Source organism: Capsicum annuum, chromosome 8, assembly GCF_002878395.1.
Source record: "Capsicum annuum cultivar UCD-10X-F1 chromosome 8, UCD10Xv1.1, whole genome shotgun sequence".
Lineage (NCBI taxonomy): Eukaryota > Viridiplantae > Streptophyta > Magnoliopsida > Solanales > Solanaceae > Capsicum > Capsicum annuum.
In genome coordinates, this window is record NC_061118.1 from 35,638,407 (window position 1) to 35,655,291 (window position 16,885).

General features: G+C 35.7%; 2 protein-coding genes across 2 annotated transcripts; one reads left to right on the top strand and one right to left on the bottom strand.

Annotated features, from left to right (window-relative positions):
* Positions 1 to 242: 242 nt before the first annotated feature.
* LOC107844798 (nuclear pore complex protein NUP62) lies at positions 243 to 10,339 on the top strand. The gene is made up of 9 exons (XM_016689146.2): positions 243 to 2,008; positions 4,880 to 4,961; positions 6,056 to 6,134; positions 6,490 to 6,612; positions 6,956 to 7,033; positions 7,512 to 7,615; positions 8,239 to 8,326; positions 8,444 to 8,542; positions 9,964 to 10,339. Exons 1-9 carry the CDS (start codon positions 511 to 513, stop codon positions 10,057 to 10,059), a joined length of 2,247 nt encoding a protein of 748 aa, XP_016544632.1. The 5' UTR covers positions 243 to 510; the 3' UTR covers positions 10,060 to 10,339.
* Positions 10,340 to 10,456: 117 nt separating this feature from the next.
* On the bottom strand, positions 10,457 to 13,285 carry LOC107844809. Its single transcript, XM_016689155.2, has 4 exons — positions 12,786 to 13,285; positions 11,543 to 11,690; positions 11,250 to 11,346; positions 10,457 to 10,912 (listed from the first exon to the last, which is right to left on the bottom strand). The coding sequence occupies exons 1-4, from the start codon at positions 13,094 to 13,096 to the stop codon at positions 10,635 to 10,637; spliced, it is 834 nt and encodes a 277-aa protein (XP_016544641.1). The 5' UTR covers positions 13,097 to 13,285; the 3' UTR covers positions 10,457 to 10,634.
* Positions 13,286 to 16,885: the final 3,600 nt, after the last annotated feature.

Sequence of the window (16,885 nt, forward strand, 5' to 3'; positions counted from 1 at the left end):
AATATTGTAATATTTTTTTTTCCAACAATAAAAACTGTTTAAGTTTGATTTTTATTGGATAGGTTTGGTTTTTCGAATTTTGACCAGCTAAAAGTAAATTGATAATAGTAAAACAACACATACACTAACAAAAACATTTTAAATTAGCATTAGAAATCAATTAAATTATCTCTATTATTATTTTTTTCCACAAAAGGAAAAAAAGTAGAAGATTATATTATGAGAATCCAACTATAACCAACAAATTGAAGTTCAAACAGACAACCAAAGCTAAAAAATCCCCTCAATTGAGTGATGAATCATTAAAAAATTAGGGTAAAACTTACTTATTGTATTAAAATTAGAATAAAGTGTAAATAAATCAAAAATACATAATTAGTGTGCAAAATTGCTAATTACTCCTCATTGAAAAACGCTCACTGTCCCCTGCTACACTCCAACTCCGGCGGTGAATTTTGAACTTGAACAACAAAGAAGTAACATACACGCGCAGCCGTTGTTCCGGTGACAATGTCGACCGGCTTTTCATTCTCCTCTTCCACTGCTACGACGTCGTCCGCTTCCGGTTCTAACCCATTTTCCATGGCCTTTCCAAGCCCTAATTCCGCCGCCTCTGCTCCGTCTTTCGGCTTCGGTAATTCTGCTTCTTCAGCCTCTTCCGCTCCCCCTTTTGGTCTTGGTTCTTCTACCGCTGCTTCAGGTTCCGCTCCTGCACCCAGTCTATTTGGGTCAACTTCCGGGTCGGGTATGACGACGAGCCTATTCGGATCCACTGCTTCTGCAAGTAGTTCGCCGCTGTTTGGGGTGAATTCAGCTACTGCCGCTGCTAGTTCATCCCCATTTAGTGGTGGTTCTTCGACTTTCGGGTCGTCTAGTGCGCCGTCTTCGGGTTTGTTTGGGTCTAGTTCGGGTTCTGGTTCGGGCTTGTTTGGGTCTAGTTCGGGTTTGTTTGGGTCTAGTTCGAGTTCTGGTTCTGGCTTGTTTGGGTCTAGTTCGGGCTCTGGTTCGGGTTTGTTTGGGTCAAGTTCGGGTTCGGGTTTGTTTGGTTCTTCTTCGTCTTTTTCGTCATCAACTGGTGCTGCGTCTACTGGAACAGCAGCAACTAGTGCTAGTACAAATCCGTTTTCTTCATCTGTGTTTGGGTCTTCTTCTGCTTCTTCATCTTCACCTTTTGGTGGATTATCTACAGCTTCTCCATTTGCTTTTCCGTCATCAACGGCCTCCTCGATTTCGGCGTCGAGTTCAGCTTCTTCTTCATCTTCATTTTCGTTTGCTAGCTCGGCACCGGCCAGTTCGTTTTCCTCTTCATCTACATTTTCCTTCCCTGGCGCTTCACCCGCAAGTTCAGCTTCTTCTGCACCGGCATTTTCATTGTTTAGTTCTTCAACTACCTCTTCTGTATCTGCACCTGGATTTTCACTTACTACTGCATCAGCTAGTTCTGCAGCGTCCACACCATCATTTTCATTTTCGACCTCGAGCTTAGCAGCATCAGCTCCAACATTTTCATTATCAACCCCGAGTTCAGCAGCATCAGGTTCAGCATTTTCATTATCAACCCCGAGTTCAACAGCACCTGCACCTGCACCTGCACCTGCAATTTCCTTTTCCATGCCTGCCACAGCTTCTTCGTCCCCATCACTGTTTTCACCTTCTACGGGTCTGTCATTTTCGGTTGCAAAAGCGTCAGAAAGCTCTGTAACAGCTTCTGCTTCTTCTTCAAGTGCTCCGGTGTCAACACCTGCTAGTGCTGGGTTTTCATTTGGCTCATCGCCTTTGTTTTCAACTTCTACTACCACCCCTAGCATTTCTACAACTGTAGTTGCTACTACTGGAGCTTCTTCTACAACTTCTGGGACTGGTTTTTCTCTGACATTTCCGGCGTCCACTTCTTCAGCTTCAACTACTAGTGCTGTTTCTCCATCCACAAGTTTTTCGTTGTCTGACAAAGCATCTGCACCAGCTTCATCCTCGCCATCTCAATCAACTGCGGCTCTGCCAAGCTTTGGTAAGGTTTACTCGTACTTTAATATTGTATTGTCTATGTTGTAGTTGTATCATATGATAGTTAAACTTGCTTACTGAATGGATTTAGTGGCCGACATACTTTAATGGCACTTTAATTGGTTAATGAAATGGAATTAGTTGTTCTAATTTTTTTTTCGATTGAAAAGTGAAGTTCATATCCAGAAGGTGGCTTAATCATCCATGACTTCAATTTTCTTCTGCTGTATAAAATATGCCTTATGAGAGAAGTGAATAGTTTGATAATTGTCAAGAGAAAATGTAGTCTAAGTCTATATTCTTGGTGTGATATTGAGTGTCAATTTCTCCTTTATAAAAAATGAAGAGATAGTTGAGTACACATTTCTTTCTTGGTGTGATATTGAGTGTAAATTTCTCCTCTATAAAAAATGAAGAGATAGTTGAGTACACATTCCTCTCCATTCTATTCAGGGACTTTTTATATCTTAGTAGTGAGTTTTTCAGATATTCTGCTATCTTGATAAATGTTGTTTTAGGTGATTGAGATATAAATGTTCAGATTATGATGGGTTAGCAATTTTAAAACAGCGAGCTGTTAAAATGTTAGAGCTCCTTCCTAACAGGAAAGAGGCTTTATAGTAAGATCACACTGAAGAAGCAAGTAATCTGAAAGCATGACTATGGAATAGAGTTGTGTAGCCTATAATGCTGCTCTAGTAGCAAAGCTGTGAAGCATCCAGTAGCTGCACCTGTCACATAGTACTGTGCTAGTCTGCTAGATGTACTAGCCAATAGCCATAGTCTCTGCTAAGTGTACTGTGCCTTCTTCAAGTGAGATGGGTTCTGTTGATATGATGTCCGCTACAGAAGATGTGGAAATAAACCATCCATCCAGCCATGCTGCAATAGGCCCAAATGAGCATCTATTGAGCCTAAGGTTGTCGCAGGAAAGAATGTGAGCTTGAAGCAGCTGGAGACCAGACAAGTCCTACGTCATGTCTCTCTGCTGACGTGAATGATTTAAGTTATGTGTCCACATCGCTCCAATACTTGGACAAATTTCAAGCAAATAAGATGACATTTCTACATAAGAATATCATTTGTAGTAAGACCGCAAAGCCAGAATTTTTGAAGTTGGTGGCTGAAGTAAAGTTAGTATTGCCATGTGTCACACTTGATGTTATGATGAGCTACAGCTGATAGAGTTAGATGACTAAGGTCAACATGTAAAACAACAACAGCAACAACAGTCAACAGCTACGTTCAACCCCAAACTAGTTGGGTCAGCCATTCTCTGACCGTATAACTCAATTTATACCGTTCAATTCAATAATTAAAATATTGGGGGACATGTAAATGTTGCAAAGAAATCTGTGATGAGTGCTGAAAATAGGAAGTGGATTTGCTTGAGTTGAACAAAGGTTTTATTAGATGTAGTTTGTGAAGGGATGATTAACTACTTGTTCTCCTTTATTCCCGGGGTGGAAGTTGTACAAATTTTGCTCTAGTGAAACTTTTGCTGTGTGCCATATCTCTCTATTTTTTATAGTTGCACTCTTTATTTATTGATTTAGGAAAACTGGAGAAGTAACATGTGGAAATATTGGTTCAGATTTTATTGGAATTGTCAGTCTTAGACTCTGATAATCTCATTGGAATTAGGTGCTTGAGAGCATTGAAATATTATTTACTAAGTCTGATTAGTGCTTTTGGTTTCCTTAGTTTGGTGGTACAAATATGATCTTTTATATAAGCACGCAGCTCACGCACTTACTTGTTGGTGCTCAACTGCTGATAAGCATTTGCTTTTATCCCGTCGCTGTTCCAGTGTTGTATTTGTAGGGTTTAAAAAAAAAAATTGTAGGGGAACTACATTATTTTGATGTAATGGACCTGTGGATATATATAGTTTAACTGTTGTTTTTCTCAAAAAAAAAAAAGTTGAAAAATAAGTCTATCTGGCGACATCCTTTTATATGTTGCAAGGATGTAAATTGTGCATATTTCAAAGGTGGCGACATCCTTTTATGTGTTGCAACAATGTAAATTGTGCATATTTCAAAAGTCTAAGTAGCATAGATCGGAATAGTTATGACATTTGAGCCTTTTGAAACAGTAAAGAGAAAAGCTTCGTTTTATGGTTGAATAAACTCAAAGCTTTCAATTATTACTGAAATGACTTATGTATTATGACTTTTTGCTTGTCCAATTTTTGTTGCAATATCAAATGAAAGCATCTTTATGTTTGAAAATATTGCTACTGGTCGGAAGGTTCATTGAAGTTTTTCTTTCGAACACGGAATGATGGCTTGACCTGTCAGAAACGTAAAATAAAACACAAAACAATGTTGAGTAGAACTTACACATGAAACTGAAGAGGAATGCTTTTGAGCTTAAAATGGTTGTTTAATCTTAACCATATTTACAAAACTGAGCACTATAAATTTTGTCTGTTAGGATGAGAAGTCAGAACAACATTATGAGATCATATGGTAATCTCTAGAAGAACTTTATTAGTTCACAAGGACCAATGGTACTGATTACAACGCTAATGTCGTTTTCTAATAGCATATTTACTCTGTCCTGAAATATTAGCCCATATTGTTTTTTTTTTTTTAAAAAAAAAAAAAATATTAGCCCATATTTGCTCCAAGAGAAATAAATCGTTGACTAAGTTTCAAATGTGTTTGTTGTAATTTTGCTGAAATATTGTAAGTTAATAGTGCTTTTTGGTCACAAACATTTAAATTTTATTCCCAATAATTGAAATTATCTACATCCTATTTAAGATCAGAAGATGACTAGTCATCTGCCTCACTTTGTCCTGCTTCCAAGCATTTCCTAGATAGAATGTTAAGAGCCATTTGTTAAATATTATGGTTATTCTTTTTAGGTGTCCCAAGCACAACTTCTGGAACTGCAACAAGTTCAGCTGCTCAAACATCATCAGCCTTGACTGTGGCTTCTAGTAGTGGGTATGTATTTTTTGATTGTTTAAAGTAACTTAGACTTTTCTTATCTTACTGAAGAAAGTCCCTGGATTACATCAGGGAATGACGATAGTTTGGGGGGATAAAAAGTGGAAAATGAATAACATTGTGATTGCAGTAAATAGTCTGTGAGTTTACTTCAGCCTGTGTGTTTGGATGGAGCAGTATTTTTGGCCTTTCGATGTGATCCTACGCTATAGTAATTTATTTCGAAAGAGCTTTCCATCCTTTCGTATATCAACTGACTTTCAAACCATTATGCCTCCAAAGATAGTGGAAAGCTCTATCCAGGTGTTGGTAATCTTATGTGGCTTGATGGTTTCTTATTCTCCCAACTGCTGTCATCTATTTCACAATGCAATTCTGCAGAAGAGGTCTACTGAGGCTGTTAATTTAATGTGGATGTTCTTTTATTAGCTTTTTCCATTAAAGCTCACACTTTATGTGACTTCCTTCCTGTCATCATGAAAAAATTGAGGTTTAAAACTCAAAAGTGGAACATGCTAGGATTACAGAGGTTAACTTTTGGAGCACTGCAAGTTTCCTACAAGTATAGGCAATTTGGTATTACGCTTTGATATAGACAGGCAATTGGGTTACTATTGGTACAGAATTGTGTAGGTTGTGTTTTTTTTCCTACCGCCTGTATTGTTTTCCAACAGCTGTAAATTCATTATTTAACCCACGAGTCCCTGGAGCACAAAGAAGTCAGTGGAGAAGAAGAAGATATAGAGTTGCAGATTCTATATAATGTTTAATGTTAATCGTGAATGTTATTGAATAATGCAGCACTAGTCGCAAATCGCAATTAGTCCCCTAAAAGAGTCACTTAAGTTGGAAATCAGTAGTAATAATAGTAACAAATAAAGCTCAGTTCATCTGTTGCGGTGTCTGTTACAGATCAGATATACAGATTTCTTCTGCTTCTCTTTTCCAACTCATGTCTAACCTAAAAGAACTATTTTGAGAATTTTATTGCCAATAATTAGGAATATATTCATCAGTTGAGATCAAATCTTGTTGTGACCAGCTCTATGTGCATTGGCTTGGCTTTGAACCTTATTTTGTCTTCTCTACAGGACCACTTCAACTTCTACTGTAGCTGTCACTTCTACACCGAAATTACCATCAGAAATTACAGGAAAGTCTGTAGAAGAGGTAATATACGTGCTAAAAATTAGGGTAGTATCTTTTCACTCTTTTTCCCCTTGTTAAGCAATTCTAGGGTGATATATTGCACTTAGATTTGTCTTGACATGTATTGAACTAGTCCTTGGATATGTTGAAGTTTTACTAATTTTTGTGGCGGAGCATTGTTTTGGCCAAAAATTATTTATATGAACATACTTCACGGGGTGGGGGGGGGGGGGGATATGTGATAGAGGCTTAGTTATCCAGTCTTTTTCAATAAATATTTCACCCAATCACGTTGCTTGTTGAGGAATTCACATTGTTCCTGTTTATTACACTCTGACATGTGTAACTTATTGTGTATTCCTTGTTTCAATGAAAGATCATCAAGGAATGGAACGCTGAGCTGCAGGAACGCACTGCAAAATTTAGAAAGCAGGCTCATGCAATAGCTGAGTGGGACAAAAGGATCTTGCAGAATCGTGATATTCTTCTCAAACTTGAGGTAACTTGATATTTATTTGAAGTTTTAGTTCATGCTCTGTGCAAATCCCTTTCTATTCTATATCTGCTGCTTTCAGTAAGCTCTAAGTCATTTTCCTCTTCAGTTATTTTTGTCTAATAGCTAGGTGGACGTTTCCTGTTAAGAGATCAACTTGCATTTTCCGAGATCAATAATGGAGCACTATTTTCATTCTAATTGAGCTTTGCTTCTATGTCTTTGTCAAAAGTGTTACTTGTAACCTTGCTCTTTAGTTGTGGTGTTTTAAAAATACTTACATAAATTGCCCTTCAGTTATTTTTCCTAGGGAATTTGACAATATGTAATTACATGTTTGCTATCTCAGAGTGAAGTTGCAAAGGTTGTTGAGACACAAGACAGCTTAGAGCGGCAGCTGGAGCTAATTGAGACTCATCAGGATGAGGTTACTTAGTTACCATGATCTTTTTCTGCAGTTTGAGTTTTTATTTCATGATCTAATGCGTAATACATTATGTGAGTTTGAAATCATTCCATGCTTAACCCATCCTGTGCAACTTTAACCAAAAGATTGACATACTTATAAATATGCTAATGTGGTTGAGGATAGAATGAGGCAGCACGTAGCAGTTTTTATCTCGTATATTGGATGAGTATGGAAGTTACTTACGCATGGATCTTTGTTACCTATTCAAGCCTGTGTTTCACGGTCACTTGTTTTTTTCCTCTTGTAACTCCTGGTTTGTGATTTCTAGTGATTGTCATTTTTAAGGGCATATACTGTGGTAATAACCCACTGTCTTTATGATACTCATAGCCCATAGGTAATTGACTTTGTTGATTCTGTGTATACACTATGCTCTAACTTGTTATAGAATGATGTCAATGCAGAAGTTCATTCTCATTTTTCTCACTTCTGTTAGGTTGACAAGGCATTGCAAAGCATGGAAGAAGAAGCTGAGCGAATTTATAAAGATGAGAGAGGAGTGATTCTTGATGATGAAGCTGCATCAACAAGGGATTCAATGTGAGTGCATTTTGGATAATTTTCTTTGCTTCGTGTTTCTTTGAAGCCATGTAGAATGATGGCCTTTTCTAATTTGTATCCAGCTTGTTGATATTATTAGCTGCAAAAATCTCTCACTGTTTCTTTTAATGAAGTGGGGCATTAATGGTCTTAAACAAGTCTTGATAAATTCGTTATGTTTTCTTCTTTTGGTTTCCATTTCAATGAGCGATTGCAATTGTAGTAGTGAAGCAGGAATAAGTAACAAGTAATTGAGATAGATAAACCTAGTCTTTCTTGTAATGGCAAATGGTTGAGGATTTCATGGAGCTTTGAATGTTGCAGCTTTCTGCTGAGGCCTAAAAAGGTTCCTTCTTATTACATTCTTTTGAAAATCACTTTACAAATAATTTAGTCAGCTAGCCTGTGTAATTTTCACTTGGATTATTAAATAATTTTCTATTTTGATCTGTCCTGTTGTTACTCCAGCAAATTAGAGCAAGTTAGTCCATTACCTTTTGCAGTCATGAACTAAACATTATTTTTTTAATCCTAGATTCGTCGTTGTGCCTCTTTTTTCATCTATAATCCTCCACTTGGCCATATTTAGTGCATTGATTTTTGTGGAACTGGCGTAATTTCAGGTATGAACAGGCTGAGTTTGTGGAGAGGGAATTGGAGAAGATGACAGAGCAGATCAAGTCAATCATTAATACTCTTAATGCCAGCCAGGTCTTATACCTTTATTTATTTCTGCTCCTGCCTCTTATCTTAGCATTATGACTAGATGGTGTAAATTTTATACAATGGCTGTTATAAATTCTCTGTTTACTGTTTTTTTTCATTTAGGGTGGAGAACTTGAGGCAACTGATGGAATGACACCGATTGATGTTGTTGTCCGAATCTTGAACAATCAATTGAGTTCATTGATGTGGATTGATGAAAAGGTGAGAATTGTCTTCTCGTGCTTTTCCTGGCTTTTGTTTCTTTGGCTATTGCACTGAATGAAATCAGAAGGAAAAGAAAGTAGGTTGGTCTAGTAACAATGTGATTGGACTGGGGAGAGAGATGTGTAAGGAAAAAAAGAAGGGAAGTCTTAGTTTCTTGATTCGATCTTCCAGACAATCATAATCTTATGGAACAAAAATGGTAATTTTCTGTACGAGTCAAGAGTTTATTTTTGGGAAATGCATATTGGCCAAGCCACCAAGGAGACATTGCTACTCCTAATTAAGTTTTTACTCCCTTTTGGTATAGATCATTATCTCCAGTTCTCCACTATTGAAAGGAAAAGATTCTATATTTGGGAAATGCATATTGGCAAGGAGACATTGCTATTCCTAATAAAGTTTTACTCTCTTTTGGTATAGATGGTTATCTCCACCACTATAGAAAGGAAAAGATTAAGAGAAAAAATTTGGTCATAAAGAAATTTATTAGATGGGGGAGTACTAGCAGCTGTTTCAGAATTCAGCTGAAATCATACCCGTCTTCCCTTTTGCATTTCTTTTTGGATCATTTGGTCGGAGTGATGCTATAATTCCTCTTTTATCATTTTTCTTGATTGTCCTTGATAAGCTTGGTAAGGTAGGGATATACATTTAGATGTATTACATCAGAGAATCAGTGATCTTGCAGGGTTAGAAATATTACTCCGCAAAGTTGCTAACGATTTGATTCATGTACTTTTTTTAAATTCACATGCACAAGAAAAGAATATATGGATACTAAGGTTTTGAATTTAATTCTTTATAGATTAGCATGGAGAGTCCAGTTTCGGTTAGCGGCTCAGTGTGGTATTGGCGAATAACAGCCTAATATTGTGGGTGTAGTCTCACCTATCTAGTTTAGGCAAAAGTCTATTATGCCTCTTCTCCATATTCCAAAAATTCTACCTTATGCCTTAAGATTGTACTAGTAAACTAACCAAAGTCTCGAGCATCAACCAATTTTATTCGGGTATCTATTAATTTATCATACTACTTACATAAGTTACCTTGACTTGAGAAGCAAAAATAATTGGAATTCTGCCATTTCATTATTGTCAGTTTGTCTTTGTAGATCCATTGCTTCGGGCTAGGTACAACTGGATTAATACCAAATAGTGAATGCTTTAGGGATCTACAATTACTGATACTGATTAATACACAGCGTACTTTACCATCACAGATCTATGTTCTACTGTTCATTTCTGAATAGATTTAATTTTGTAGAAGCCATCGTCTAGATGCAAGTTTAGACTCGAACCTCACCATTATAAACTGTGATATAAGAGCTAAGGCTCTTCTAAATGTACACTTGGTTTACATCGATGCTTTCTTTACTTAAATAAAATAAAGTTAATGATACAATTTCTACATTTGTTCAGGCTGAAGAATTCTCATCTCGTATTCAGAAGCTTGAAAGCGAAGGGTCTGCTGCCAAATGCGAATTAACGGGCCCTAAATTATGGTTGACTCGGTGATTGGTGCACTCTACTCAGTTCTAGTAGACATATAAATCCAAAGGCCTCTTGTATCTTTTGTGGGTCTCGTTTCTCCTTCCAGCTGTGTATGCCATTGGGTTCTATCCAGAGATATCATGACAAAATGATGTTTATAGACTAAAAGGCTGAACAGAGTTCTCCGCCCTTTTTTTTTTTTAATATCCTTTATTTTCTCAATATAGTTACGGTTTTGTTTGCTATGGTTATGGTTTTCACCACTTTCCCCCCCAAGTTGAAGCATAATGGTTTCATTTGATAGTTACGGTTTTGTTTGCTATGAGAGTATGAGCAGTCCAGACTGAATTGATAATCCCCCTCCCTACATTGATACCATATACGTGCAATTTGGTGGGGGGGAGAAAGTGATGAAACATGATTTCTATCACAAAAAGAGTGTCTTGGATTAATGTTTTGAAAACGGGAAAAAAAACGAGAGGAACAACCGAGTGTTGCAACTTTCTGAAAACTATTCACACAAAGCTTTATTTTCTTCCTATATCAAACGCTTATAGCAAATTGATCATCTACCACACACTAATGTGATTTGATACTGATCAAATTCCTTGGGCTCTTGTCACGACCACAATCAGCAGCAGAACAACTGCTAAAAGAAAAGAGGATCTAATCTTCTCTTCCAAGAGATCAGAGAGTTCTGAAGTAGGCTTTTCTTTATTGCCCGGTTCAAATATTTCATTGATCATTTCACTCAATAGTGATCTAAGTGATTGGATCAGCTCCGCGATTCTTGAAGTTGTGATGCCCATAATCCATTTCACTATCAGGGATCCCATGTCTGATTCCCCGGTTGAGCTTTGTGATTCTTTTTCTTTAGCTGCACATAGGAGTAGAACAGTGAAAACAACAGCTTCTTGTAACACCACTGAAAACTTAAGCATCCAAGAATCGACGTTATAAGTGGTGAAACAATTGAACTTAAAAAGAAAAAAAGAGGCATTATACAATGCCGAACGTTATTTGCCTATGTTGATTCTTTCAGTGTTCCCATCGTAAATCCAAGCATTCTGACCTGGAAAATCTTTTCAATTCGAAAACCAAAACTAAACTAGTTGTGTAAATTGTCTCTCTTAATAGCTCTAGTGAATAACTTCAACATTGAAATATGGAGAACTACCAGCCAACGAGGAGTTAACAACATTATTAGCATAAACCTGCACATATCAGTGAGCCTTGAAGATTCTGAACGGCCTTGTTGCTCTTCATGGCTTCCCAAACAGCTTTGTCACGAGCTATGGAACAAACCAATCTCTACATGCAAATAAAATTCCTTCAGAGACGATAGATCATTCACGTATAGATACATCTGACAAATGAAACTGGACATCAAAATGTTTCTAGCAGAGCAATGTGCTTTTTAAAGTACTAAAAGTTGAGCATCATGCCATCATACAAAGTAATAAGAAGTGCAGGCTGATAACAAGTAGTCAAAACTCAAAATACACACCTTAATTGGTGGTTCATTTTGAAGCATATGAAAAGCATCATAAAATCTTGCATTTCCAGGGGACTTCAGTAGAGTCGACTGATGAGGATTTAGCGCTGGCTCAAGCCAATTCATCTCTTCTTTAGGAGCAGAATATTCACTCATAAAACTGCAGAAAACAGTATAATGAACATAGCTTCAGACATAAAATTTTAAGTTTTAGAAGCAAACAGGCAAAAGAGTGTTCAAAGGCTCTAATTACCAATTAGTACGTGTATCAGGTTTCACATGAAAATACTATTGTCTCCTCAAATTTAAGTTTCCATATAATGCTTCAGTGCTTTCTTACACAACAACAAACCCACTGTAATCCAACAAGTGGAGTATGAGGACAATAGGATGCACGCAGACCTTACCCATTACCTTTGTGAGGTAGAGAGGTTGTTTCCACTAGACCCTCGGCTCAAAAGAAAAGTACAAATTATGTAAAATTAGGTTCCACTATAGACATTTCAATAAAAAACAAAACCTTGTTAGCCAACAATCCTGTTCAGTAATCTCAATTTGTCATTGAACCCAACAAATTATTGATCCTTTAATATGGAAAAATAAGGGTAAAGATCAAACCTTTTAAAGACATGAGGAAATGAAGGTAGGATTTGATACACATAGGAGAAGCTATTTGACAATTCAAATGAACCCAAAAATTTAAACTGAAAAACTAGAAAATTTAGAGACTCCTGGGATCATTTGGTAGGACGTATTAGAGAAAATAATACATATATTAGTAGTGATATCATTTTATGAATCTAAACCTATGTATGTATAACTAACACATAGCGAACCATGGTATTAGCAATACAAGAGTTATTACTATATAGATAAGCATAGTTAAGAGACTTAACAACTCTTTATACACCAAACCAAACAATCTATAAAGAACAATCAAGCATAACTATTTTACCATTATTAATACACTTTATTCAGTACTATACGTGTTTGGTGTGAGGTATAAGGGATAAGTAGTCCCGGAATAAAATGAAAGATCATTTTATCTCATGTTTGGTTGAAGGTATTAGTTAATCCCGGAATAAGGATCAGTTATCCCAGGTAATCTCAGGAGAACTGATCTTCGGAATAAGGATAAGTTATCCAAGTAATCTCAGGAGAACTAATCTTAGGATTAATTATCCGGGATAACTATTTTCCAACCAAACCATTCGGTACTCTTAATCCCTATACTTCCTACCCATAAAGATTTTACCTTTGGAGATCAGACAAGGCCTTTTCAACCTCCAAGCTAGAAGGCACAGAACCAAACAAAGGGTCATAACAAGTCCACCCTTTTGTCCCTTTTTCATCAAACCCATCAAAAGATTCATCATCAAGAATCTTAGAGTTTGACCCATACTCAATACACCTACTCTTAGTCCAAGATTCTCCAGAGGGTATGTCACAAATTGATGACAAAGATGGGGGTGTGTGGAAATTGGAGTCCCTAGGGATGGGTGGGACAGTGAAAGAATTGTTGGAATTTGTACTTGTAAATGGTGGCAACATGGTTCCTCCTCCCATTTTGTTTCAACTCTATAAGCTGTGGATTTTTTTCTCTCAACTTTAAGTCTAACTCTGTGTGAACTTTTCTTGCTAATCAAGAAAAAAAAAGATTATTTGGATAAGATATTTTCAGCAATACCTTTGAAACAGGTAACTGTATATTATATCATTATATGTACCAAAGCAAGTTAATTTAACTCTAGAATTAAATATTTAGTCACAAATTAAAGTTAGTTACTATTGATTTACTCTTGATTGTGAGTACTTGGTAACTAAGGTTTATTTTTTTAAACCTAATTAGAGGCTAAAGATACATTAAACTCATTATTTTAGACGTGCAATATAAATTTATGTGTGTTATATTTACACAGAATCACCAACATTCGTTACTAATCATCTCTGTCAACTGTCATCATAACCATAAATACTTTTATCATCACAAATATCACTGATAACTATCATAACTTTTTCTGTCAGTCGCTACTATATTTATCACTTCCATCACTATAATTGTATCTATTTTCACTATCACTGTCACCTTCGCCACTATCACTTCCACCACTACTATTAACGACTATCATTACACTAGTCAATCTCTACTACCAACCGATTTACCATCGCAGCTAGCATCATCACCATCGATAACATCATTAATCACTACTTCAACAACCTTTATCACCGTCGTCATTATCAATGTCACCTCCATCACTATTGTGTTTAATTCTTACTCCCAACCACCTCTATTATCACAATTATTATCTTCGTTGCTACCACTAAACATCTGTAACATCACCGTCAACTATTCGTGTCAATCAACTTCACCATCACAACTATCACCACCATCACTATAGACCGTCACCAACATGATAGAACACCAATCAACCCTACCATCACTGCAAGCATCTCCACCACAACTAATAAACATAAAATATTTTATTTTCTTAATCAAATAATAATTTAGTTTAATTATTAATATTTTCCTAGTGGATTGATTAATTTTTATTTGAATTATATATTTATTGTGTTTACAAACAAATAAATTATATATATTGTTATAAAGCAAGAAAGAATAAAGAAGAAGAGTACAACGAATAAAATCCTTCTATTTATAAGGAAAATTTACTCCTAGTCTGAGTAAAAGACAGATGCTTCAAATCCTATAGATATCAAAGTAGATCTTGATAGACATTTACTGTAATCTAAATACATTTATAATACTCCCCCTTTGATGTCTAGATAGATAATGTGCCTCGTTAAAACCTTACTAGAAAAAACCCAGTAGGAAAAAAAATCTAGTGAAGGAAAAAGAGTACACATTTCTAACAATACGCATATCGGTTGCCTCATTAAAAACCTTATAATGAAAACCCAGTGGGACAAAACCTTATAAGGGAAAAGGAGTACAGCGTGTATTAACTCCCCCTAATGAGAACATTCTTGAACCTTTGCATCTCGATCTTGTGCACATCTTCTTGAAAGTTGCAATTGGAGAAGATTTGGTGAATAAATCAGTCACATTGTCAGTTGAATGTTGCATGTTAATATCATCATTCTTTTGTAACTCATGTATGTAGAAAAACTTTGAGGAAATGTGTTTCGTTCTATCTCCTTTTATGAATCCTCCATTAAGATGTGCTATGTATGATCCATTATCTCCATATAAAATTGTGGGTAGATTGTCATATTTCACACCACATTTTTCTCGAATGAGATGTATCATGGACCTCAACCATACACATTTTCGGCTTGCTTCATGAATAACTATTATCTCAGCATGATTCGATGAAGTGGCTACGATAGACTGTTTTGTATATCTCCAAGATATTGCAGTACCGCCACATATGAACACATAGCCTATTTGAGACCGAGCTTTATACGAGTCAGATAAGTACCTAGTATCAGCATAACCAACAAGATTAAGACTGCAGACTTTAGAATAAAATCATGTGTTTGGTCTTATTTCGATGTCTCCTAATAGGAGCGGAACTATATCTTGCTAACAAATTAATCGAAAAGGCTATATCAGGCCTTTTAGTATTTGCAAGATACATTAGTACACTAATTGAACTAAGGTATGATACTTCAGGACCTATCCAATTCGGTATGTTTCGCATTTCAACAAATAATCTTATTGCTTTTGAAAACTCTCTAAGAATTTTAATAATTTTCAAGCTATAAGCTTATACAATATAAGGATTCTAAATAAGTTTTCCAGAAACTTTTATATGCTTCAAACATTTTAAATCCTTAGAAAGTTTCATATGAATTTTGTCAAGTGACAATATTCAACATGTCATATGTGATATCTTCAAGTGTCTGGACTGCAAATCAAATAAGTTTTACACTTACCAAGATGCATTCTTTCATGTCATCTGATAAATGTTTCTACGTCAGCATGCTTAAATAAACGTAGAATTCAGATCCTCGTAATCTTTTACAATATTGCGCCAATATTGTATCAAAAATATCGTTAATGATATATCATTTTATAATGCGACATAACATTTTGAGATCTCATCACTTCATTATTTTCAGGTACCTGAACCTCTCATAAGATTTCATGAAGTGTTATGTCGTAGGCTCTTCAAGAGCACATTGCCTTCTTATTATGATTATTTGCTCTTTGTTTCATTTGGAACCGATTAGTCTACCGTACTTCATGCATGCATAGACTTTGTCCTTCAAGGATACAAAATAGGAGCACTTGCAGCTTAAATATGATATGCTTTCGGCATTTGACTTGAATTATCTTATGAATGAGGATCTTATGATAATTCCTAACATATTTCATAGCTGCTTATAATCTCCCCCTTATGTTAGGAAAACTAACATTCATCCTCATCTTCTTTGAAGAATCCATCTTTGTGCATTATGGTATATTCATTAATCGTATACCGCACATCAAAACTATTAGATGGAATAGTTGGTTCATGACCTTGAACCAATTGAGGGGGAAGAAATAATCATAATTTATTGGTCTAATGCATACAAGTGTTATTGTATGCAACATATCATATTTCAGATCAACACATAAAGCTTTGTTCTCATTAGCGATGATTTAGCTATTTATGAAAGGCATTCAATGCTAAACCATCACCATCAGGATGAATTATCTTGATTACACAATTTTAAAGTTATGCTTTTGACTCAAATTTATTGAGCAAGCAACTTTATGAATGTCAAATATAGGTTGATAATGAATATACATGTGATCATCTTATTGATGCATCTTTTCAACATATCACATGATAGGTGAACGGGCCCTTATTCACCTTTTATATTTTTCAGATTTAAGGAATTCAATCCCAACATTAGTTGGTCCAACCAACTTATCATGAGAACAAATGACATAAACAATTCTCGAAGAATCTTCTAGTTCTTCAATACATGTCTAATATTCAATATGCACATCCTCGAGATGTCACAATCGTTCATATCAATTTATGAACTTTTATTCTAGTAAACTTCAAGTTTACCAGGACATGTACTTTTTTTCTTTAGTAAATTTCAGATTTACTATTACATGAATAAATTTCAGATTTACTACTTCAGAAGTAGATTTCAAAATTATTCAACCTCTTTCGAAGGTGAGTTGTGATGCAATCACAATTAAGTGCACGTTTGCATAAATAAATTTCTCATTCCCCAAGAATGAAATATAATCGTGCCTTAAGCCTATCAAATTATGATAGCTTATAACCTCTTTCAAGATTTTGCTACTTCAAAAGCAAATCGAGGCATACATATGATGTAGAGAATTTTTCTCTAGTATATCTTATAATCATATAAGCGTGTGAAAATATCGTC

What these genes read in the sequence shown, in the direction of transcription:
- LOC107844798 (XM_016689146.2), top strand. Translation starts at nt 511, where the DNA reads ATGTCGACCGGCTTTTCATTCTCCTCTTCCACTGCTACGACGTCGTCC. An exon ending in CAGGAAAGTCTGTAGAAGAG is followed by an intron (nt 6,135 to 6,489) that starts GTAATATACGTG and finishes TTTCAATGAAAG; the next exon opens with ATCATCAAGGAATGGAACGC. An exon ending in TTGAGACTCATCAGGATGAG is followed by an intron (nt 7,034 to 7,511) that starts GTTACTTAGTTA and finishes CACTTCTGTTAG; the next exon opens with GTTGACAAGGCATTGCAAAG.
- LOC107844809 (XM_016689155.2), bottom strand. Translation starts at nt 13,096, where the DNA reads ATGGGAGGAGGAACCATGTTGCCACCATTTACAAGTACAAATTCCAAC. An exon ending in AAAATGAACCACCAATTAAG is followed by an intron (nt 11,347 to 11,542) that starts GTGTGTATTTTG and finishes ATTTGCATGTAG; the next exon opens with AGATTGGTTTGTTCCATAGC. An exon ending in AGGCTCACTGATATGTGCAG is followed by an intron (nt 10,913 to 11,249) that starts GTTTATGCTAAT and finishes TCCTATGTGCAG; the next exon opens with CTAAAGAAAAAGAATCACAA.